This window comes from Musa acuminata, chromosome BXJ2-9 (assembly GCF_036884655.1).
Source record: "Musa acuminata AAA Group cultivar baxijiao chromosome BXJ2-9, Cavendish_Baxijiao_AAA, whole genome shotgun sequence".
NCBI lineage: Eukaryota > Viridiplantae > Streptophyta > Magnoliopsida > Zingiberales > Musaceae > Musa > Musa acuminata.
The window spans coordinates 45052347-45076635 of NC_088346.1; the positions used below are offsets into that span (position 1 = coordinate 45052347).

Below are 24289 nucleotides of genomic sequence, written 5' to 3' on the forward strand. Positions count from 1 at the left end.
ATTAGCTTTTACATGTTTCAGAATTTAACATGGTCTTAGAGTAACATGTGGAGCATCGAAGTCATTCCAACGTCACATCATCGTGATAGTGTGTTGTTGTCCCGTAAAAGAATCCCCAAACCAAACCAAAGTCAAATACCTTTTAGTATTAATTTGATATTCCTATAAACATCTATCTTAATATCTTCGGTCTTATCCACGTAAATATGAAATAAAAGATAAAAATATAATTTTACTATTCTAGTTAATGATGACGAACGATAATATTGTTGGGAGCCGTAGGTGACTATTATGGATGAAGAAAGTGATAGCAAGATGTAAGGATCGCTGTGTATTTACGTCGACATTGATGTAATTACTAATGACAAAAGGATTATCGATACAAATGCCGAGTAGCGACGTGGATGTAATTGCTAAGCGACGAAAGGGCCATCGATACAAATGTTAAGCAGCGTTGCTCGACAATTGCATCGATGCCGACGCAAATGTAAAATGACTCTTACCTCTCGTCGCTATTCTTCTCATCCATAATAGTCATCCATGGGCCCCCAGCGATGTTGTCGTCAGCCACCACTAATGTCGTACGTTATTACCAATTAAAATATTAAAATTATTATTTTATTATTTATTTTCGTATTTTCGTTGATAGAATCGATAACATTAGGATAAATGAATTTAGATGTTTTATTTTTATAACTACGTAAATATTAATATAATTTTTTAAAATATAAAAAAAATAAAAATAAAAAGAATAATATACAATTAGCCCCAATTGTCGACATGCATGAGTCTACTAAGAAATGAACGGTATTCTATTTTATCTCTCTTCCGAGGGGGGCAAATAAACTCTGCAAGTGGATCCAAACATATAGGAGGTAGCAGTCGTTCCAATGCTCGACAATCCCGCTGCGCCAATTCCGTCTCCCATAAACATCGTTCGCCCCATCTTCCCCTTCTCCTTTCCCATCCCGCATGAACGGTCTCCTCGTCCCCGTCCCCGTCCCCGTCCTTCCACATCAGAGGCCATCAAGAGGAGTAAGCGAAGACACCAGCCATGTCGATGTCGGAATGGGACTTCGCACGCGCTTCCGATTACAAGACCTTTCGCCAGACTAGCCGTGACCGTGAGTGCATCCTGCTTCCCGTTTTCCTTCCTGTAGACCTTTTTAGTTCTGGAAACTTGTCTATATATTGCTTGCTTCTTTCAATCATGTGGTCACGAGAGGAGAATTGATGTTCATGGCGTATGGGATGAAGCTTGATGGCAATGAAATGGTTATTGATTCGAGCTAATGATATCACTTGTTTGCTAGTGTACGAATACATTTTAATTGTTACCTTTATTCTTTCCATCCTATGTTGCCTGTTGGTCATTAGCATTTCGGAAACATGTTATTTATAACATTTTTTCAATTATGAGCTAACGATTGAATTGATGTTCATGATATGCGGGCTGAAGTTTGAAGGAAATGAGATGATTTGTGATACATGCGAATGGGATCAATAATTAAGTCTTGTGATGGTAGATTTATTTGCTGATATAGGAAGACATGACATGCTAACGTAATATAGATTCAAGACTAGATGCAAACCTATGGAGGTGTAAGATCATTAGGAAGATGTTAGTAGCTGAAAGAAAGTGTCACAAAGAAAAGAAATAAAATCAAGAATTGCCATGTCAATCAGTATGTGCCGTTTAGTGTTAAATTGGTATGCTAGGACAATTTTTGGTCCATTTCAGACTTGCAGTTGCTAAAGGGGTGTGTTAATTGGATTAATATGGCTGGTCCATGCTGGTAAGCTATTAACACACTTGCCATGAAATGACAAACACTTGTGTAAAATAAGGCCTGTTGGCAAGCAAAAGTAGACTTTTCATTAGAAGTGTATCATTGGGAACATGTCTTGATATGAAACTAGACCAATAAAAAGCACATACTTCATGTCTGATATATGATCATGCATATCATGTGAGCCGTAATAATGTAATATATACATTGTATCTTATTAAAAGGCAATATATGATAATAAGTCAAGTACTTTGTCAAGTCTAGCTTATTTCCTACATCTTAACTCAATTGAAAAATACATATTAGCTTCAGTAATTTCAAAAAGAATATATCGAGTTTCAAAAGCAATGTGGACCCACTAAATAAATGTAAAAGCATATCAAGGATGCTCTACTTGTTGTGACCATGTATGATGAGATAACTGATTCATTTACTTGATAAGCCTACACCATTGATTCAAAAGGTTTAAGTCTTCAATGGTAGTAGGCTTATCTAGCCTTATAAATCAATTCAAATTTTCTCTTATATTCATTATGGAACTAAACCTGGATGTTAGAGTCTTCCCCACTTATGCTTAATGTCTTTGTCAAGGTTTAAACACATCTCAGAATCAAATCATAGTATGACGCAATCATAGTACGACGCACGTGAGGCCCAGTTCAGTGATGGTTTTAAGCCATAATATGCCTCTAGTCCTATCTATGGATAATCTTTTGCCACTTGGATCCATCATCATATCTTTTGTCATGATCTGACCTGATGGAACAACTAAATTCTTAACTTGATACATCTGAACCACTGGTCCAATGTGCTTAACCTCAAGTTAAAAGTTTCCCTATAAATAAACTCAAATCTCCTCGTATATCCGTTGTGGCACTAAATAGGGGGTGATTCCAGATATTGCTGGCACTAAATTTAGGTAATTGCATAATCAATTTCATATATTACTAACATGTCATTATATGCTACAGACCTTGTATAGTTTTAGTTAAGCATGTTGGGTTAGATTCATCAGCTGGTGTATATTATATTATGTGGATAAACCTAGGTGCCACACCTAACCAATGAGCTAGCTCTGAGACTGGTTGGCCAAAACAAGAGTGAACTTGCACTGGCTTGTAACTGACCTCTATCGAGCTATACCATATCTTGGATAAATAACAGCCAGTACCCCCCTTCACTGGTTAATATACTGTGGTCCACCATTGGCTTGGCATTGGCTTGGGAATACCATCTATAGGTTGTGATCTGTGTCTCAATACTTTATTGAACAAGTACTCATTTCCCATGCTGAGCAGTACATACAGATACGACTATTTTTTGCTTCAACAAGCAAATTACATATCTGCAAGAACTTTTCAGGATAGATCTTCACGAAGTTATTTGCTAATAGAACAACATTGTTGTTTCCTTTATTTGAAGAAATAGTTCTCGCAAGTCTCAGTTATGTTGATTAAGAATTTCGAAGAAGGAAATGAGCTCAAACTTTAATGTGAAAAATCACTAGTTATTTGACACCTTAGTTTAATGATGAGTTGTTTTGAGAGGATATGCATATATGGAAAGAAAATGTAACTAGTAGAGACATAAGTTTTAAACTTTTAATGAATATGATAGTTGCTATGAATGTGTTGTTGTCTCTCCATGTTCTTCCACAGATAATCAATCTCTATGTTTCTTTTCTTTGTGTACAATAACAATCCTTTGACATCATTGTTTCTTCACTAACTTGTTTCTACTTAATATTTTTGGTGCAAGATTTGCATTCTTGGTACTACTTATTTTCTGCTATTGAGATTGTTCACTTTAATGTGTGAGCGCCATTTTACTTTATTCTATTCAAACATCTTACGTCTTGTTCTACTGCTCTCAGGGTTGTTATATGAAATGCTTCGATCAACAGACACAAGCAACTCAAAATCATCATGGAAGGTTTTATTAATTTCATCTTTTGTCATCAGTGGTTGTTCCTTCTATGTGCTCATGTTCTTGTGGTTCTTATACTGCTTAGTACTTGTATTAATTAAATTTGAATTATTATTCTCTAAATCACAATATTATCATAATGCATTGAAATTATCAACTAAAGGACTCAACCTATATACACTAGGGTTACTTATGTTTTTCACTAAGATCCAAGAACTTTCTATTGCTTGCTTAAACTAAAATTCAAATTAATTTGGAGTCTCGTTCATGCTTTAACATTTAGGGGGAGAGAGGTGAACTCTTGTAAAGTTGTGTTTTATTTGAAAATTTCCAAGTGCTCTCATTTCATGATCTGAGAAGTGAGAAATTAGTAGAATATTCAATTAAATTATCTTGTTTATTTAAATTTATTGTATTTTAATTCCTGCAAATTGAGAAATTAGTAAAACATTTTTATCCAACTAGTTCACCTTGATTTAGTTTATGTTGCACTATATAGTATTTTCTCATGTTGTATTTCCATCATGATGATTAAGCTATTTTTGATGCTTGGGTGCATAGCATCAACTATGCACATTGTTTTGGTGAAATAGCTTGCTGATAATGTCATTGCACCGAAAGATCAAAGCCAAATCATTGCATATATGCATTTTTCTGCCTTCAGCTCTCAGTTAGCTTACCTAAACCAAAATCTCTAGGTATAATTTCTACTAACTAGAAATCCAGTGTTGACAGTATGCAAGATTTTCTAATTAGAAGATGTATATTACTAGGTATGCATGTCTTTGAACATAACATCATAATATGTAGCATCTCTATTGACCTCCAATGCCTTCTACTGAAACAGTAAATTAAAAATTCCATATTTGATGCTTGGAGCACCTTTTCTGGTTTTAAGCTTTGAAGAATATTCTTGAAGATCATTATCTTCATCAACACTTGTGCTATTCCTTCTAGTCATTCTTACTTGTTGCTTGTGTGCTTCACTCTTCTATGACTACATGATATCTTCATCTTGAAGCACTTAACATGATTTCACCCCTTTTATGTCATTGTTTATAACCCGAAGAAGTTGGTTGTTTTGCAGATACTCATCATGGACAAATTCACCCTGAAAGTCATGTCTTTTTCTTGTAAGATGGCCGACATCACAGATGAAGGAATTTCATGTGGGTTATTAGTTGCTTATGAAAATATTGGGAACTTATCTTACACTTCTTTTGTTGTTTCAGCTCGAACATACTCTTTTTTTATAATACGTTGGTGCTTTTCTTGCAATTATTGGTAGAATTATGTATCATGAATTTCACAAGCTGTGATAGATGGGCTAAATACAGATTACCTCCTGTAGTTAGCTACATTTATCGTCCCGATCCCTAAACTTTAAAAAGTTGCATTAATATCCCTATAGTTACGAAAGTGAAATATCTAGGTCTATTTACCCTAACGACGCTAGTTTTACTAACGAAAACATGAAAATAGAGGGCAAAAAGATAGTTTTAACGTTCGATGGCAGATGACGTCGGTGGTGGTAGATGACGAAGCCGCTGGCGTCGACATTGACGCAATTGCCTAGCCGCCTCCAATGATTATAAGGTCCGCTCTTACTGCGACGCCACCCGCCTCCACGAGGAGCGCACCATTGACCGTATCGCTGCCCGTCCTACGCCACTTTGCACCTGCATCTGCATCAACGTCGACGTAGATGGTGGTGGTCGCCATGACATCTATGGCGAAGATGGTGGTTGCCTCGCCGCTGACCCGTTGGGCAGATCCTAGCCTCGACTTGAAGTTAGGGTTGTCGGAGCTCCTACCACTCTCCTCGTTGTTGCGTCAGTTCCAGCACCACCTCTTGGCGAACGACTCTTTCGTTGCTTTGCATCTGCATCAGCGTCAATGCAGTTGCCGAGCAGTAAAAGGGCCACTCGACATTTGCATTAGCATTGACGCAGATGTAGAGCGGCGTTGCTCGGCAACTGCGTTAGCGCGAACGCATATGCAATGCCGACGCAGATGTAGAGCGATGAAAGGGCTGTCGACGAGAGGTGGTGTCGGAACTAACACAACAACGGGGAGAGTGGTAGGAGCTCCGACGACCCCAGCTTCGGATCGAGGTTGGGATCTGCCCAACGAGTCAGTGGCGAGGCAGCCACCACCATCTATGCCGACGCAAATGCAAAGTGGCGCGGGGCGGGCAGTGATGAGGTCAGCGGTGCACTCCTCGTCGAGGCGGGTGGTGTCGCGGTGAGAGCTGACCTTATCATCGCTGGAGGCGACCAAGCAATTGCGTCGGTGTCAACGCCAATGACGTCGCCATCTGCCACCATCGACATCATCTACCATCGAATGTCAAAACTATCTTTTTGCTCTTTATTTTCGTGTTTTCGTCAGTAAAACTGACGTTATTAGGGTAAATGGACCTACATGTTTCACTTTCGTGAATGCCAATACAACTTTTTAAAGTGTAGGGACCAGGATGCCAAAGGTAGCTACAGAGGGTAATATGTATTTAGCCCATCTAGATGGCTCATACCATGATGTCTTGGTATCTGCAGAGACCTTTGTGTTGTACCTAGGTTGTGTTGTATATCTCGTTTTCTATTCTGTGATTGGTTTGTGCTGACTGGCATGGACTGTTGTATACTATGCTAGTGTCTTAACTCTTATCAATAGAGGTTGTGGAAGCCAAAAATAAACTCCTATTCAGTTATTATCTAGCTAATTATTGCTACAAAGTCTGCAAACTAAGTGTTTCCTAATTTAGAACTATTTGTGCTTTGTTATATCTAAATGCTATTTAAAACTCATCATTTGGTATTTTTACAAGTGAATCTTGGTGGCCTTTGACATGCTATTGCACTTTTGTGGCTAACACATACCAGAGTTCAATTATATTTGAGTTTCTAACAATAAAAAATATGCATTGTTTAAATAATTGGATGATCTACACTTTTATTTGCAGTGGTGGAGGATATTTACAAGAGAAGGGAGCCTTTACCTTCAATGGATGCTATATATTTCATTCAACCATTAAAAGAAAAGTAAAGGCTCTTTATGGCTATTTGTTTTTATTAATGTCAGTTAATTCTACAAGTACACCTTACCACATTTGTAGTTATTTATGCATACCTTAATTTACACACCATTTTTCCATTTTATTCATAACTCTTGCACTCATTATATATATATCATCCAATTAGAAGGAACTGAATTATTATTTCTTTAGCTAGGTTCCCTTTTTCCTTTTGGGTCGTTATTGTTTCCTTTTTAAATGTTGTACACTCCCTTGATCAACAACTATTAAGGTACTCATTTTTGTCTTCAGATGTGAAATGCTATTTATTCTGTTTGATCATCTTAGCGTATTTTTCATTTATTAATAACCATTTTGGCCAAAAATCATTCTTTATATCAACTGCAACATGATTTTTAAATACCTGTGCATGGTGTTGGCAACCATTCGGATTGGTATGGTACCAGTTAACTAGATGGTACACCAACCTTAATGTGCCACATTATCAGAATAAAGAGTAAAAAATAATTACCCACTGGTATCATCCTATACGGGCTGTTACGGGACTGATCGACAAATACTAGTTGGTATTTACTGTTCTGACCAGTGTTTAAAACCAGTTGCCAAGTTTATTATGCTCTTCATATGAAGCTTAGGAGATAGGCCCACCTTTTTCACTTTCCTTAAGTCAGTGTTATTACAAACTAACCAGATTTTGGCCAAAGAATGTCCTTTAATCTGTGCCTGTATGTGTAGATCAACAGCAAGTTTTATCAATTCTTTTAAAGGCAAAACCAGTACAGCTGCAAAGTTATTTCATCTAAATTATGTAATAAGTTCATGATAAAGACAATAAGTGAGAAAAAGAATGGAGAAAAGGAAAAAAGCAGGGAGAAAAAAATAAAAGACACAGAATATGAGAGAGAATGAATTCTCTTAAACTCTTAATCTAGATACATTTTTTTTTTGTCATAGCTCTGATAAATCTTGTTCCTAGAAGTTTGAACCAGGGATTCAAATCTCAAATCATACCGCTTGGTACGGGCGGTATGTACTAGTCCGCCAATTGACCAGTACACGGACCGCCCGCTACCGGGTGGTATCAACTAGCGGACAGGACAAGGAGCACGATGACGAGGAAGACGAGGCTGCGTCGCTCGTTGGACGTGGCAGGACATGAAGAAGCGCTCCGTCAGGCGGAATGTGGTAGGGGGCGTAGGGATCGTGGCCACCGTGGTTGGGGAGGTTGCGATTGATGGCGAAGGAAGGGATCTTGGCCTAGGTTGGACTACTGCTTCCCTTTCTCGCTCTCGCCGTCATCTTGGTCTTCTTCCTCGCAGGAGCGGGAGATGAGCCCACCCTGGGTTGGATGCCTGCCGGATCCGGCTGTCACAAGAGCACTGCAGAGTGCCTCGCGAGGGATGAGTTCGAGCTAGGGATGGAGGCGACCCGTCGCATCCTCGCATGCTTCGCCATCACCCCCTTTCTATCTCTCGAGATGGAAAGTGGGTGATAATTTTTTATATATGTTACTCATATATGTTTAAACATATACTTGGGGGATATTTTTATAAATAATTTTTATAGTAATTATTAATCATAAACATATGTATATAAAATACATATGTTTATGAGTAAACATATGTATATAAACATATTTTTGTATACATATGTATATAAACATATGTATATACAAATACATATATCGAGCGGTATGCTAGGGCGTACCGCTCGATATGCCATACCATACCAAGTAAAGCTCGGTACATCGGTACGGTATAAAATTAAAAGCCTTGGTTTGAACTATAAGCCAGCTGGGATTTTGTAGGTGTCGTATTTGGTGAACAACAAAGTAAGAAAGAGCTAGTTCAGCCAAAGTGTTACAGTGAAAGGTTCGTGCTTGAGTAAACCATATCCCTGTCATACTTATGGGTACTGGCCCAGGTCCCAGCCTCAATTGAAGATTTTGAACTGTAAGACAGTGCTAATGGGAATGATGCATGGAAGATGATTAGCATCATATCCTCAATTGGAGGCTAAAATAACCATTCTACCTTTTTCTTTGCTTCTGTTGTGCTCTTTACAAATGGTTAATCATGTCTGTTTCTAATATTCTTTCTATGGGGATTGATACTGTAACTGAAATATGCTACCATTATACTTTGCCCTTGTAATTTTAATTTGCATGGATGCTATTAATTTTATAATCCTGTTATGGTCAGCCATCTGTTTCCATATTATAATAAAAATATGCTTCTAAATATTTATAATTGAATCTTGCAGTGTTATCATGTTCCTGTCCGACATGTCTGGAAGATGTCCATTGTATAAAAAGTATGTTTTTTGTTACCTAACACTTTTATAGTTTTTGACTGCTACTATTACCTTCATTTATTTTAAGATTTCTGTTACTTTAAACTTATCTGATTCACTGTTTCAGGGCATATGTTTTCTTCAGTTCACCTATACCTAAGGAATTAATAGCTTACGTCAAAAATGATACAAGTGTCTTACCCCGCATAGGTGCTCTTAGAGAGGTTATCATTCTCAATTGTCAATCTGCACTGCTAATATATCATGCTTGACTGGTTTTTGGTTTTTAATTGAAGTTAAAATATGTTTTTTTGCTCTTACTGATTTTTTTATGCTTCATTGTGGTCACTTCAACATTTGCAGATGAACTTAGAATATTTTGCGATTGATAGTCAGGTAATTGTTTGTTGTTACCATTTTCTAGTAGTTCCCATTTCTATCATAAAACCTAGTATGAATGTCATAATGGTCCTTATCTTGTGAGAAAATTTTCTAGGAAGCTTTGGTTACTTTCTTGTATTAAGTTGTGTGTGAAATGCACCTTCACATTTTTATTTATTAATCTTCTTATGCTACATTGTGTAGGCCTTTTTGACTGACCAAGATATGGCTTTAGAAGAGTTATTTGGAGAGAAAGCTGAAAATTCTCGTTATAATGATAGTTTGAATACAATGGCTGTACGGGTTGCTACCGCATTTGCTTCTTCAAAGGTATGACAGTTGAACTGCTCATTGCTGCTTTTCTTTTATATGTTCTCATTCGTTGTAACCATGGTCAGTTGTTAACTTATGACAATAGATACATATGGGGTCCTTTGCCTATTTGACAAGCACTCAAACAGCCATGACAACTGTGATTTGAGGGTGGTTTAGTCCTTGGAACTTTTTTTATCCTAGTAAGGTTTGGGAATACTTGCCTACAGAAATATTGCTTTAAAAGCATTCAGGCATGCTTCCAATGCTATTATTATTTTCAACAATAAAATAGTTTCTATTCACCAAATTCTCTCGATAGAGCTCTCCTTCCCCTCAAAGACAAGTGGTTCCTTCTAGAAGTATTTCCTTTCATTGAGATACACTTCACTAGTGTTCAAAAAAACCTGATAGATTGGTATATACCAACTGGTATTATTTGACCAGGTTGTGGCACTTGGATTGGCAAAATCTCCAAACTGAACTTCACTCAAATTGGAGGCCAATCTCAAGCAATTAAAGGCTTATTTTTGGGAAACTTTTTTTTTTCAGGAAACATTAAGTTTGAAGCTCAAAGTTGAAACTATTTACCTATAGTTTATAACAAGTTCAATTCTTATGTCTTCTTGTCTTATATGCTCAATATTTCATAAATGTAGGGTTATATTTTAGACATTTTGGTTAATGGATCCAACCAAGTTCCATATATTACGGTTTGGACTTTGGATAAGTAAGAATCTAGAGGTCTAGGCTAAATCTTTGCAGATGTAATCTAGATTGCTACCACATAGACTATATCATACCCAAGTGGATTGCTACCACATAGGCCAATTCTTTGACTGGATCTCAGCCAGATTTATATAAATCTTGGCAGGATCTGAGTGGATTCAATCATTCAATCATACTTGAGTAGATCTATTCTAGATTTTTATAGACTGTATCATACGAGTATAATCTTTGGTTCTTTTGCATGATCCTATCAAACATATATTAGTTAGTCATAACAATTTTCTCTATGTTTGATATATTCTCTTTGTTGTTTTTCTTATATATATATATATATATATCAGTTTCTTTTTTTTTTAAATATGTATTATTAAAATGAAGGTAAAACAATTTTCTAGCATAGAATATCTTTTGTTTCATTAAATTTTATCTGTTCTTCAAATTTTATATTTTCTTTATAGTATACAAAATCTTGAATTATGTTCTTAGCCAATTGCCTCATCTTGAGCCTGACACCAATATCAATTTTGTGAACTATGACAACTACTCATCAGAAAACCAAACATAAACCAAAGACTAAAGTGACATCTAGAGATTTTGGGGCTACTGACTTTAAGGTCAATGTTGTGTCTCATACATATTGGTGATATTGGTTTCTCTTCATATACTTCCAATTGTTCACCTAATATGGATAAAAAAGCTCAGCAAATTAGATGATGTCTCATGGTTATTTTTGGTGGATTGTTTCCCTATTATATGTCTCTACATTGTGCCAGCAAGGCAGTTAAGTAACCTTTACCTTTTTTAATACCGAGACAAGTTCTTAACCTTGGCTATTTGTCAATTCTAGTGACCTTTGATTTTCTATGAATATTATCTCATTAGCCTCATAGATTATTGCATATGATAGAATTTGCTTTTTGCTATTTCAACATTTCATTGCTACAAGCTTTCCTTAGTTGTTAGGTGGTACTTGATTCTTTGGGGATGATTTTCAACATGTCAATTGAGTCAGTGTGATCGACCTAAATAAATCCAATCTTTTTACTTTTCAGATGCTATTTGTCAGATGTTTTTCTCCTCGATCATGTGCCATATCATTTGCTATCCTCTCACATGTGATGCTACATTGAATCCATACCATTTTCTATGTTGAAACATGCATTCTGTAGTATTCTTATGAAAATTTTTGAAGTTATGCAAGCCACAATACCACATCCTTTTTCATCAGAAATTCTGCTAATATTGCTTCTGTTAATGCTTTGTTTTCTTCCAGAAGCTAACATAAAATCTTTTAGCACAAGCTGTTCCAATATGGATAGCCTGGAAACACATGATAATAGTTAATTTATATTTGCTTTTGATAATAATAATGTTCATTTTGCTATCATCTTATCATATTTACATGTTTCTCAGGAGTTTCCTCATGTGCGCTACCGAGCTGCCAAGTGCACTGATGAGTCTGACATGACAAAGATGCGTGATTTAGTACCCACAAAGCTTGCTACTGCCATCTGGAACTGTTTGTCCAAGTACAAATCTACAGTCCCTGAATTTCCCCAAAAGGAGACATGCGAGTTACTTATCGTGGATCGAACAATAGACCAGGTACAAGCAAGATGAAATTAGATTACCTAGATGTTTGGTTGCTTAAAAGACTTCTGGTCTTGATATGAGATGTTTTGCTATTTTGCCTAATGGTGAAAGATTGCACCTGTTATACATGAATGGACTTATGATGCCATATGCCACGATTTGCTTGAAATGGATGGAAACAAATACGTATATGAGGTAAATAAATTGTAGGGAGTATATACTTTTGAACGATCTTGTTCTTCTTTGTTTAGAAATTTATCTTAATTACTCATGTATTATATATTTATTAACAGGCACAAACAAAGGCAGGAACAGTAGAAAAGAAGGAAGTTGTCTTAGAAGATCATGATCCCGTATGGCTTGAGCTTCGTCATGCTCATATAGCTGATGTAAGTGGCAACATTTCTTTTAGCAGATATTGCTAATTTATGCTGCTTGCTAACAAATAAGAATACTAGGCAAGTGAAAGGTTACATGAGAAGATGTCCAACTTCACATCAAAGAACAAAGCTGCACAACTTCACCAAAGTTCAAGGTGAATGGGAAGACTTTATCCTGAGGTTTTCTTTTATATCTATTGTTATGTAAGATTATATTCACATCAATCACTTACTAGTACAGCATTTTGAATAAGTATTGTACCATAGTGCAAGTGATTAGGAAAAAACATGTTTATTGTGTTCTATGGCGAATTCCATGGGTCACATTAAGCATTGAGAATAAGTAGTTCTCATGGTAAGAAATGAAGTGAGATTCCATATTAATGATATTTTTGCTAGTTGAAAATGGATCTTTAAGGAAGTTCTATTATGATATTCTCGGAGCCACAAATGAAGACATGGTAACCTTTAGTTTGGTTGTCCTTGAGATATTAAAGCTCTTTGGTTATGGCTGCACCTTAAATTTTTAGTTATCATATGGTGGTCTAGGAAGCTTAACTTTATGCATCTTTTGTTTTACATTATACATTAATAACCATTTTGTTTGTTACACAGAGATGGTGGTGAGATTTCAACTAGGGATCTACAGAAAATGGTTCAAGCTTTGCCACAATACAATGAGCAAATGGAAAAGCTTTCTATTCATGTCGAGGTAAATATACTGTGTTATTTTTGCTTACTAACATCTAAATTGAAATATTTATTACACCCATTTAGGTTTTATGGGACTTAATAATCCTTCCCTGTTGGCAATTCAGTTAATCATCATGGTATTGAGTGTTTGATGGTTATAAAACAGTGGGATAAAAAATCTAGCTTTATCAATATAAAGATCTTTGGGATTAATGAGTAGTGTTACAAGATTTATTCACAAAGAATGAGTGCCTACATGGGAAGATTGAGCAGAAACATTTAAAGGATAAGGCCAGAATCAAATAAGATAGTTTTGAGTTTTGACAAATTTAAAGAAGACCTAGCATGCACCAATATAGAAAGGCTAACTAAGTGCGTGGCTAGGAACAATGAAAAAGTATGTAGTAGCTACAAAACCAAAGTGATTCTTATCCACAATGTAGCTAAATGGTGATAATATCACCTTTGAGCTGGACCCAAGTAATGACATTATGGTCTTCTTGTTATTCCATTTAGTTGTATAGATCTTGTAAAATAGTCCCACAAGTGACATCTTAGGTTGAACCTTACTGTTTCCATACAGAATATGCAGAAATTGATGAGTACTTTTGGCCAGTCTTTTTGGTAACATGATCTTATATAGGTGATGAATGATACTTAAAAACGTAATTATCCTTGAATGCAAGATACAATTTAGAAGCTTCAACAGCAAATGGATCACTATTCCATCAGTCTGGGTTTTTCTTTTTTGTACTAAGTCGGAATAGGTTTTTTTATAACTTTAAGATTCAGATAATCTCTTCATTAATTGATAGGGCTCTGTTATCTTCAATAATAATCTAGTTGAACACCAATCTTCACATACAATAATGGAGCAGTTGCATATAATTGTGCCATAAAAAACTGCAAAATTAGTGGAGATAGAATAGAAGGTAGTAAGTAGATAAAACACCTTAAATCTCAATAACTATCTATTTCTGTGACCTGAGCAATTATGCATGGAACTTTGCAATTCGAAAGGAAGTTAGTAAGGTGAGCATCAAATGTTGATGAAAAAAAACCAGGATACAACTGAAATATGCTAAAAATTAAGGGTTTAAAAATTGCTTACTTTTGTTTGCAAAAATTCAAAGCTATGATTTTTGTTTCTGTATCATTTATTTGCATGTGACTGAAGTTATAATTTTGCTTCTGCATTTTTCAATTTAGCAATAAAGGTTTAGTTGTTCTGGAGTGCTTTTTAGAAAGGATGTGGGGTTTCTGCACAAAATTGATTAACTTTCTCCTTTGCAGAAGAGATCGGTGTATTTGTGCATATCTATTTAAATAAACAATTAGATATCTCTTAAGACAAATGGGTTAGGATGCACAAAAAAGTAAGTCTGTTCTCTGTGTGTCTCTTCCTAGTCATGACCATAGTATTTGTTCTTTCTATTTCGTGCGCAATTACTTTCCATTTCCAAAGAGAGAAATTACCATGAAGTAATTAATTCCCTTTGAATGGGAAGTCACATGTCAAGTGTTATGCTGAAAGAATCTGACTGAGTGAAACATGCATGTATGTGATGACCAATCTGTCTCTATCTAATTAGCTAAATTTGTCCAGATTGCGGGAAAAATTAATACGATGATTAGAGAAGCAGGTCTTCGAGAAATTGGACAGTTAGAACAAGATCTTGTCTTTGGAGATGCAGGGGCAAAGGAAGTAATTAGTTTCCTGAGGACAAAGCAGGTTGTGTGGAGGATTAGGATGACAAAACATATCTGTTACTGATATGATCAAACAGTATAGTATAATTCAATGCTTTACTCACTTTTTGCAGGATGCCAGTCCTGAAAATAAGCTAAGGTTATTGATGATTTATGCAGCCACTTACCCGGAGAAGTTTGAAGGTGACAAGGGGATGAAGCTGATGCAGGTTAGTAATATTTCATGCTATTTTTGCTCAAAATATATTTATTAATCGAAAGATATTTCACTCAACACTTATATCAGTTAGTATGCTGCGATTCCGACTAATTTGATTAAACATGACCCTAGGCCCATCATAATCTTTTATGTGACTTTGTAATTTTTGTTTACTCAAAACATACTTCAGCCACGACTTTAATCAGTTGAAAGTGTGCTATGTTTCTTACTGATCATATTGTTTTATTAAACGTGACCACAGGCCTAAATACTTGCTAGTTATTGGTCCTGGGTATTATCATTTTCCTGAAATTGAATAAGTTCTTAACATGTTTTATATGTTCTTACCTAATTCTTTTTAGATCTGATTATATGTTCTTGCTGTAAGAATTGATGTATATGTTTTCTGGTTTATGTATGTATTGAACAATTTTTATATGAACATGATATATAGATGTGTACCTTGAGTTTTGTACCATCCACATTGTGTCAGTCTGTCAGACATCAAACTCTAAAACATCATTCTGTATACAAATATTTTTGTCTTAGAAAAATATTCTACTCTGATGCTTGGTCAGAAGTTTTCAAGAACTAAATTATCTTTTATTAATTGTGCTAATCGGTCAGTTGGTAACTCGACACGTATTAGTATGGAAGCTTAATTATCTCTTTCAGGAAATTTGCTACTGAGAGTTGGCACATTGAAATATGTTACAATCTTTAAAGTTTTCTTGAAACCATATTTATATTTCTTATCCTAGTTTTCAAAAATGTTGCAAATGGATAGGCATCATTTTTCTGATAAATAGTGGTAATATATATTATTCATACATATCCTTGAGTAGGGTTGAACTAAATCCATCCATGCATAGCTGTAATTCATTTGCCATAGAGACACATGCTATATGCCTATCCTTGCAAATGGCGACACAGTTATAGTCAACAGAATATGAATAGTTGCAAAGTCACATTGAAGTATGAGCCTTAGCACTAAGATAAGATTTCTTCTTTGCAACTTGGGTCACTATGCCTCGAGTCATGGAAACAGCCTCTAACTTGCTACGATAAGGGTCTGTATGTTGACCCCTCCACAGATCCCTCCTGGTGGGAGCCTCATCCATTGGGCTTCCATCTCTATGTTTATCCTTTTAAACTCAGAATACAACTATGATCAACATGAAGAACAGTAACCTCTCATGATGTAGGACAACCCTAAAGGGGATGCTTAATGTAAGGAAAGAGATGGTTGGGCGGGCAATAAATAGAAAAAAGAGCTAGCTAGAGAGAGAGAGAGAGAGAGAGAGAGAGGCAAGAAACATCCAATTTGCAGAAATATTAATGTAAGCAATAAAGAACAAAGCTAGAGTTCAATCACATACCAAGATCATCAAGGAGGAGTGCTTTAACACCCTTCTAGTTGACTTTGGATTTTGAGAGATTGGTTTATGGGTCTCTGTTGCAAAATTACTGAGGATAGGAAAGGAGATGAATGTAGGAGATAATCTTAGACTCGCTCCAAGTCCTTCGACTCACATTGGGTGGGGGGATTGTGGCCTTGCACTGCTCACACAACTTATGGGATCTAAGCTATTATTTATTCAAAGACTGATGATCCTATTTCAATGCTTTGCCTCTTTATATAGGCCACAAATACTAGAGGAAAATGAAGTAACAAATAAGGAAAAAAATAAAGATCACATTAAAATGATTCAGTACATTGTATTTGGTCATGTTTTGAGAAGATAGGATTCCAAAATATTCTTGTAAAATAATCTTCCTTCTTTGTGCATGATGTTCTTCCTTTCTTGTAAGATGATGATTCTGTAGAATTATCTTCCTTCTTTGTGCATAATGTTCTTCCTTTCTTGCAAGATGATGATTCTTACAATATTCTCTTTTTTATTTTTTTGTTCTACTTTATTGTCAATCTAGAAAATAAGATACTAATTGTGTAGGATGTTGTCACATGATAACCCTCAAATGTCAATTGAACCCGAACAAGAGTTCACCATCTATCCAAAGTGATTTGATTCGACCCTGTTTCTTTCCATGACTTTGAAATATAGCTTGATTTCCATCGTCTCAGGGTACACAAGTATCAAAGAAAATGCAGCATTTGCAGCTTGGACAGTTTTGATGCAATCTCACTTGTGCATCTAGGCTAGATCCACAAGGATCGAAATTAGATCATAGCATGGTTTCGAGTATTTTGGTTGGATCCAAATGGATCGACAAAAATTTTGGTTGTAATTATTTATAAAATCATGTAGCATTCATCTATAAACTTCAGAAACCAACATATAATTTCCATGAAATCATGACCTTGAGGAGAAAGAATCAAAAGAATATAACATCATTCAAAAGAAATTAAATGATTAATTTTAAATCTGATGTTTGTTTTTATCTTTTTGGTTGATCAATGATGTAATTTTCTTGAAGTGAACCTTCAACTCCTTGAGATTAGCCCTGGATCTGAGACAAATGAAGTTTGGATAGTGAAATTGAGAATATTTGGTGAAGAAGTGGGGAAAGATTGAGTTGAAATTGAAGGGTGAGGAAAGAGCCTAACAGATTCTTTTTTAGATATGTTACTTCCAGTTTTGAACTTTTGTCCCGTCTGCATATCTGTCCCTTGTTGGATCACTAATAACTGAACCGTATCTCAAGGACCACTAGTAATTGAAGTGCTTAAGTTCCTTTTTAGCTTTTAGGATCTCAAGAAAGCTTGTGACTATATGACATATGCATGATACTGCTTTATAGCAAATCAATTACATTCACAAATCTCAACATTATCAAAGCATGATGCCATATTTTCATTTTTGAGTTGAATATGGGTTGTGTAAGCAAACATGTTGAACATATGTTGCTCTAATTAGCACTTCAATTGTTGATGGGTACTAACTACGTGTTAATCACTACAGTTAATATGTTGATCACTCTACTAAGCATGATAATCATGAAAACTTTACTGGATGTTGCTGAATGTTACAGTGAGCATATTGATCATGATTATTCTTAATTTTGTGGTTTCCTTAGTGGAAGAGGTTGGCATCGTTACTTTATGCCTTATGAGGGCAAACAATGGCCTGCTGGAGGAATGTAATGGTCATGTGAGTAACTTGGTTTCCTTACCATAACCCTATCAAGCAAATGGCCTTGGTTACATTTAACAAATATATAACAGGCATCTGTGGCAGAGACATATAAGTTAGATTTCTAAGAATTTTAGGGATGCATAGGATATTTGCATTTTTGAATTGTATATAGGATAGAGCAGTTCTTAGGGGTGCAGCAGACATTTCCTCATATGAGAACTCATTATAATGAAGTAGTCTTGGAGACGTGCCTAATTTCATCATTTTATGTGCAGCAAATAATCATCCTCAACACAATATTGAAAATTTTCCATTGGTGGACTTCCTAATTTAGAATGGTTACAACAATGTGTACTATAAAATTATTTACTTGATCCTCAAATATATTAACAAAGGAACAGTTTCACTATATTTTATTTGAAATTTATATATTTAGGTTGGCTTCTGAGTTTTCTTGAATACTGTAAATGAAACTTCTTGATATATATCCTGGAAGATCCATAGATTTGGATAAGTAACATCATACTCGAGGGACACCTAGCCGTCTTATTTTACTTGTATCTCTTTTTCTTTTGACTTGGCTACCAACCTTTTTCCCTATTCTTTAGTATGTGACATGTTTGGTGAGTATTCTGTTTGTGCAATATATTATAAGAACTTCAGCTAAAATAGTTGTGAAGGTTGATGAGTTTCCAAGGTAAAATTTTTTCGCTCTTCTTGTCTTCTTATTTCAGCTGGCAAAATTATCACATGACGATATGAAAGCTGTAAATAACTTGATGTACTTGGGACAAATAGATTCCAAAAAGGCATCAGGGGCAGGTTTCTCTCTTAAATTCGATGTTCAGAAGGTAAAGTTCTTGGAGACTAGAAAAAACATGCTACAATTTTTTTTCTGGGTTATTTCTTACAGGAAAACGAGTAAGATTGCTCCAAAGTGTTATTAGTAGTATGTAGTTTCTTTTTTAATTTGTAACTGATTGCTTAAATCTGTACTTTACATCAATCAGAAGAAACAAGCAGCAAGAAAGGAAAAGAATGATGAAGAGGAAACATGGGCACTGTCACGATTTTATCCCGTGATAGAGGTACACTTAGAATCTATAGAGGAAACCAATTTATTCTATTCTGATGTCATATATGGTCAGCATTCATTTGAATTTATTAGATGATTAGCTGTATGCTGTTGTAGTGACAATATCAGCTAGAGAGTTAAAACGTTGAGGTGAAAAGTCCAATAGTGTGATGATATATAACATAGTTAAATTAAAGAAAGTAGAATGAGGTGTCTTTTATTTTTATTTTTATTTTTGTACAATGCTTAACCCTTTTGTGGATGCTTCATTTATGACAAGCTAGTGGACAACTATCTAATCTCTGAGAAAAAATGTTAATTTGCTAACTCTCCATCGAAGGAATTGTTCTTCTATACTTACAAGTTACAACTAAGCTTCATTTCTTCTATAACTTCTTTCAACTTGGAAAGTGGAAACTGGAAACCACATTCTTTTTTGTATTACCATTCAAACTTCCATTTGGCATGGTAGTGTTCAGCATAACACACAACATAGTTTCCCATATCCTTTGGAATCAAGTCAGCTACGAATGATATAGTTGGAAACAAGATCGATTGGACCGGACTAAAAGGCTTGGGACTAGTCATGTAAATAATTTTAAAATTTAAAATATAGAATATGACAGAAACACCAAAACATTAAAAAAAATTAATAATGAAAAATTAAAGTTGCTATATGATGAAAAATACTTCTACTTTCATTATTTATATAAAATAACTTTTAATAAAATGAAAATGACCTGTACAAAATATAACAAAAATTATTGAAATAAATTCATTAAAAGTAAACAAACAGCTATTTCTTAAAAGTTAAATATCAATTATGATGGACAAAAATATTACTGTAGCAACAAGTACTATATTGGATAACATACGTAATACCAGAAGATCCACCACCTAGAAATTTGAATAAAAGTAATGGACTCCACTATATACTTGATATATCTGTAATGATTATTAAGGTTAGGGATTAGCTGATACAAAGACAAACAAAGAATAAAAATAATGATGAAAGTATTCACGGCATTTTAATTATTCATGAATCCCAGGTGATTATTATTATTATTTTTTATGACACATCTCTAATTATATAAGATGTTCAGGGCTACTCTCTAACCTCTTTTTTTTCTCTAAATATGTATTCTTTATTTTATGAGACATGGACTATAACTATTATGACAATTGTGACAAATGGCAACTGTGATGGTTGCAACAAATAGCAAACATTATAGTGGTAGCATCTACTTCATTTTATAATCTCAATCATAGGTTTCTTTTTCTTTTTCCTTTTTCCTTTTTTATTATCTCATATTTTCTCTTCTCCTTCCCCTCCTTCCACTTCTCCCTTCTTTCCTTCTTTTGAGATTGTTGAATCAACTAACATGTGTGAAAACTGGCCAATTCCAATTAAATTTGATCAATTCTAGTCAACTTCAACCTTTATATGCCCAAAATATCTCCCAAAATTAAATTGGTCTTGGAAATCATGTTACGGATTGAGCATGTCATGTTGCAATCAGAAAATACTGCAAGCTAAGACAATCCACCTTACAAGTATAGCAGCAACTACTGCCCTGATAAAAAACTAGTAAAATGGACCGACAAATTGGCCTAAAACAAATCAATTTTTTTTAAGTTGTACACTGGAGCTTTTCCTATTGTACTGTAAGAATTTCCTTTTCCTTTTTCTTTCAGGAGCTAATTGAGAAACTAAGCAAAGGTGAACTATCTAAGGATGAGTATCCATACATAAATAATCCAAGTGCTACTGCTCCTGCTGCATCAAATAATGCATTAGCCCGGGCATCTACAGCTCAGCCTGCCCACTCCATGAGATCCAGAAGGACTGCCACATGGGCTAAGACTCGGAACTCTGATGATGGGTATTCAAGGTATGGATGGAAATGTTTTAGCCTCCAAAATGGCATCTTTGTTTACAAGGAACAAAACAAGTTTATGATTTGAAATATTTCTGAAGTGATTTTATGCTTTATTCTTAAATTTACTTTTTCTTCTTTTAGTTTCTGATCATTCAGCTTCTGCAGTGATTCTATACTGCGCAATGCATCTAGTGATTTCAAAAAAATGGGGCAACGAATTTTTATATTCATTATTGGTGGAGCAACACGATCTGAGGTAAAATTCCACCTACGTATGCATTCTTTGTCATAACTATCTAAACTTTTTGTCTGCTTTGATCAGTTACGTGTGGCTCACAAGCTTACATTAAAACTGAAAAGGGAAGTTATCCTTGGATCTTCTAGTGTGGATGATCCTCCCATGTTTATTACGGTGAGCTTTTGGTGCTTATGTCTTGTTTAAATAGTAAGCTTCAAAAGACATTTTAGCTGTAACTGTTGTTCAAGAAAACACAGTATTTCACTTTTTCGTACTACAGGTAATATCCTTCCCTTTTCTATCTTAACCATACTCCTATATCTTTTCGCCTAGTGGTCAGCTTTCAGATTTTGTCAAAATATACCTATAGTTGGTTTCTGCAATTCAATAGTTGAGAGTTCCTCATTGACTAGGAATTAATCAGCAATTTTTTTGTCTTTATCGGTAAGGAGCTTTTAGAAAATTAAGGTGTGATTAAATCTACAAAATAGGATTCATACGCTATGATGATCTCTAAAATTCCATGTACCGCCATACTGTGAATTGCTATATACTATGATGATCTCTAAAATTCAAAGATTGGTAAGCCAGGTACATGAGCAGCAAGCAATACACATACAACAATCTTGGATAGGGTGGATGATCCTGATAACACTTCAAATTCTACGAATGCATAGAGCCAACACTTAATAATGTTGCTTCTGCTTATGTACTTCAGCCTACCAAGTACATTAGTCATGTTATGTAGTTTAAGTTGGACTTCAGAAGACGTATGAAAGTAATCACGAGCCCTTTTAACCGATACATATTTTTCTATGTTTGTGAACTGATTTTGCTATAATAGGCGTGCATATTTATCATGGACTATATCTGAATTCACTGTGAAGAACAAGTCTAATATTTTTCATCTACGGCATCAAATGCAGAAACTGAAGATGCTTACCAGACAACAACCTTCACTGGAGAAGCTTCATATCTAGATTTTTCAACTACTGCAGCTTCTTGGTTCCAAATGCATATGGTCTTTTTTCACATTGTGATCATAACTCCAACTTCCATGGCTTATCGTCTTGTCAAAAGCACACTCTCTTCGCTGCCATATCCCATCCAGTGTTTCTGTTGATGTTAGACAGGATGAATATTTCTCTTACCTGCTGCTCAATATAATTTTTGTAATACATTTGACACCACAACTGAAAAAAAATAAGTACCTTTTTGTCTGAATTTTTCGATATTCCGTGAGTATTAATTGTTCTAATGTGGCTCCATCACAATGTAGTCTAGTCTCAGTTTGTTCAATATATTCTTGTTTTGGTCACGAATGAGAGTATGTATACTGTATCACCATTGCAACACCCCGATTAGTCAGACATTAGAAGTGGATAAGACTAAGATTGATTTATATAGATCTAATGAGTGAACTAATATTAATTTTAATTTAAATATTTTGATCAATAATTTGGGTGAAATAAAGTTGATAGATCAGTTAACCTAGTCATTACATTTTGATCAATAATTTGGGTATACTCTTCGACACGTAAACTTATGATCACTTAACCACTAAAAATAAGTGTTTATTGGTAAAGAGATTATGTCATGACCCGGGCCTGATGAGCTAATTGGCCTATCAACTTCATTTGGTCTAAACCACTGACCAAAATGCTTAAGTTGAAGTTGATAATAATATACTCACTCAGGCCCTAGTTCTCACCATGCCCAAATGTTAGATCGGTTCTGATACCAAATATTAGGACCTGAGCCCATCACAAAAATGTTAAGCTAAAATTTATAGTAGTACACTCATCAGATTCTTATAAGTCAATCTTAATTTTGCTCACTTTCGATGTGGGACTAATTAGGGGTGTTACAATCAGACCCTAACATAGTATATATGAGGTATAGCCTCTTATAAGTCAATCTTAATCTTGCTCACTTTCGATGTGGGACTAATCAGGGGGTGTTACAATCAGACCCTAGCATAGTGCATATGAGGTATAGCCCAGTGGTGGCTCCAAGTCGTGACGAGTCCTCTGACTCCGTCTATAGGTAGTCATTTCCTACTCGAGCCCCCTCACCATGCCCAAATGTTAGGTCAACTCTGATACCAAATATTAGGACCCGAGCCTAATAGGCTAACTAGCCTATTAACACTGACCAAAATGCTTAAGCTAAAGTTTATAGTAGTACACTCATCAAACCCTTATAAGTCAATCTTAATCTTGATCACTTTCGATGTGGGACTAATCATGGGTGTTACAGATTAGGTATTCCCCTCGAAGAGATACTTGAGCAAGTTAGTTCTCTTGAGGGGGTGCACCGTGTCCTTATATTATCTGATGCAATCTTATAATGTAACATCGGTATTTTATAGAAGATACTGAAATTAAGAAGAGCCAAATTTATTTATATAAGATAGGAGTTCCTCAAAATTTAGAAGAATTCAACAACCTACTTTAACCTTTGTAAAGGCTACTACTCAACAACAAGCCTTTTGGTGATAGTAACCTCTAATAAGGTATAACACTAACATTAAACTTCCAATGCTTTTAACCATCTGGTTTTTCTCACTTTGTATACAACAAACTTTGTTTTCCTCTTGAATTACTAAATATGGATACCTAAAACTAGGATTTACTATACCGACACGTATTGCCCTATACCGGATGGTATAGTTATATGACCTAGTATCGCTCGATACAAGATTTGTACCGATCGATAACGATCAAAATATGATTGTTACTAACCGATACAGGTCAGTAATGATCAAATTTTGATTGTTACTAACTAAGGATTAAGATTGTCTTATTTCAAATGATTAATTTGACTATTTGAACCATTGGAAAGAATTTTTAAATCCTTTCCTTTCCTTTTTTTTTATAGCTTATTTCATTTTCTCAATCTCTTCAATTATCTCAAACTCTTTCTCACTCACATATCTTTCTCATTTTTCATATTTTCA

The 24289-nt window shown here is 35.1% G+C and overlaps 1 protein-coding gene across 1 annotated transcript; it reads left to right on the forward strand.

The window, feature by feature from the left end:
- The first annotated feature begins 786 nt into the window (after positions 1–786).
- On the forward strand, positions 787–22554 carry LOC135623589 (probable protein transport Sec1b). The gene is made up of 21 exons (XM_065126734.1): positions 787–1124; positions 3664–3722; positions 4804–4885; positions 6679–6757; positions 9013–9063; positions 9170–9266; positions 9406–9438; positions 9628–9753; positions 11878–12069; positions 12169–12252; positions 12351–12446; positions 12516–12592; positions 13053–13149; positions 14737–14862; positions 14954–15049; positions 18872–18988; positions 19148–19225; positions 20908–21104; positions 21258–21348; positions 21415–21504; positions 22257–22554. Exons 1-21 carry the CDS (start codon positions 1055–1057, stop codon positions 22308–22310), a joined length of 1992 nt encoding a protein of 663 aa, XP_064982806.1. The 5' UTR covers positions 787–1054; the 3' UTR covers positions 22311–22554.
- Positions 22555–24289: the final 1735 nt, after the last annotated feature.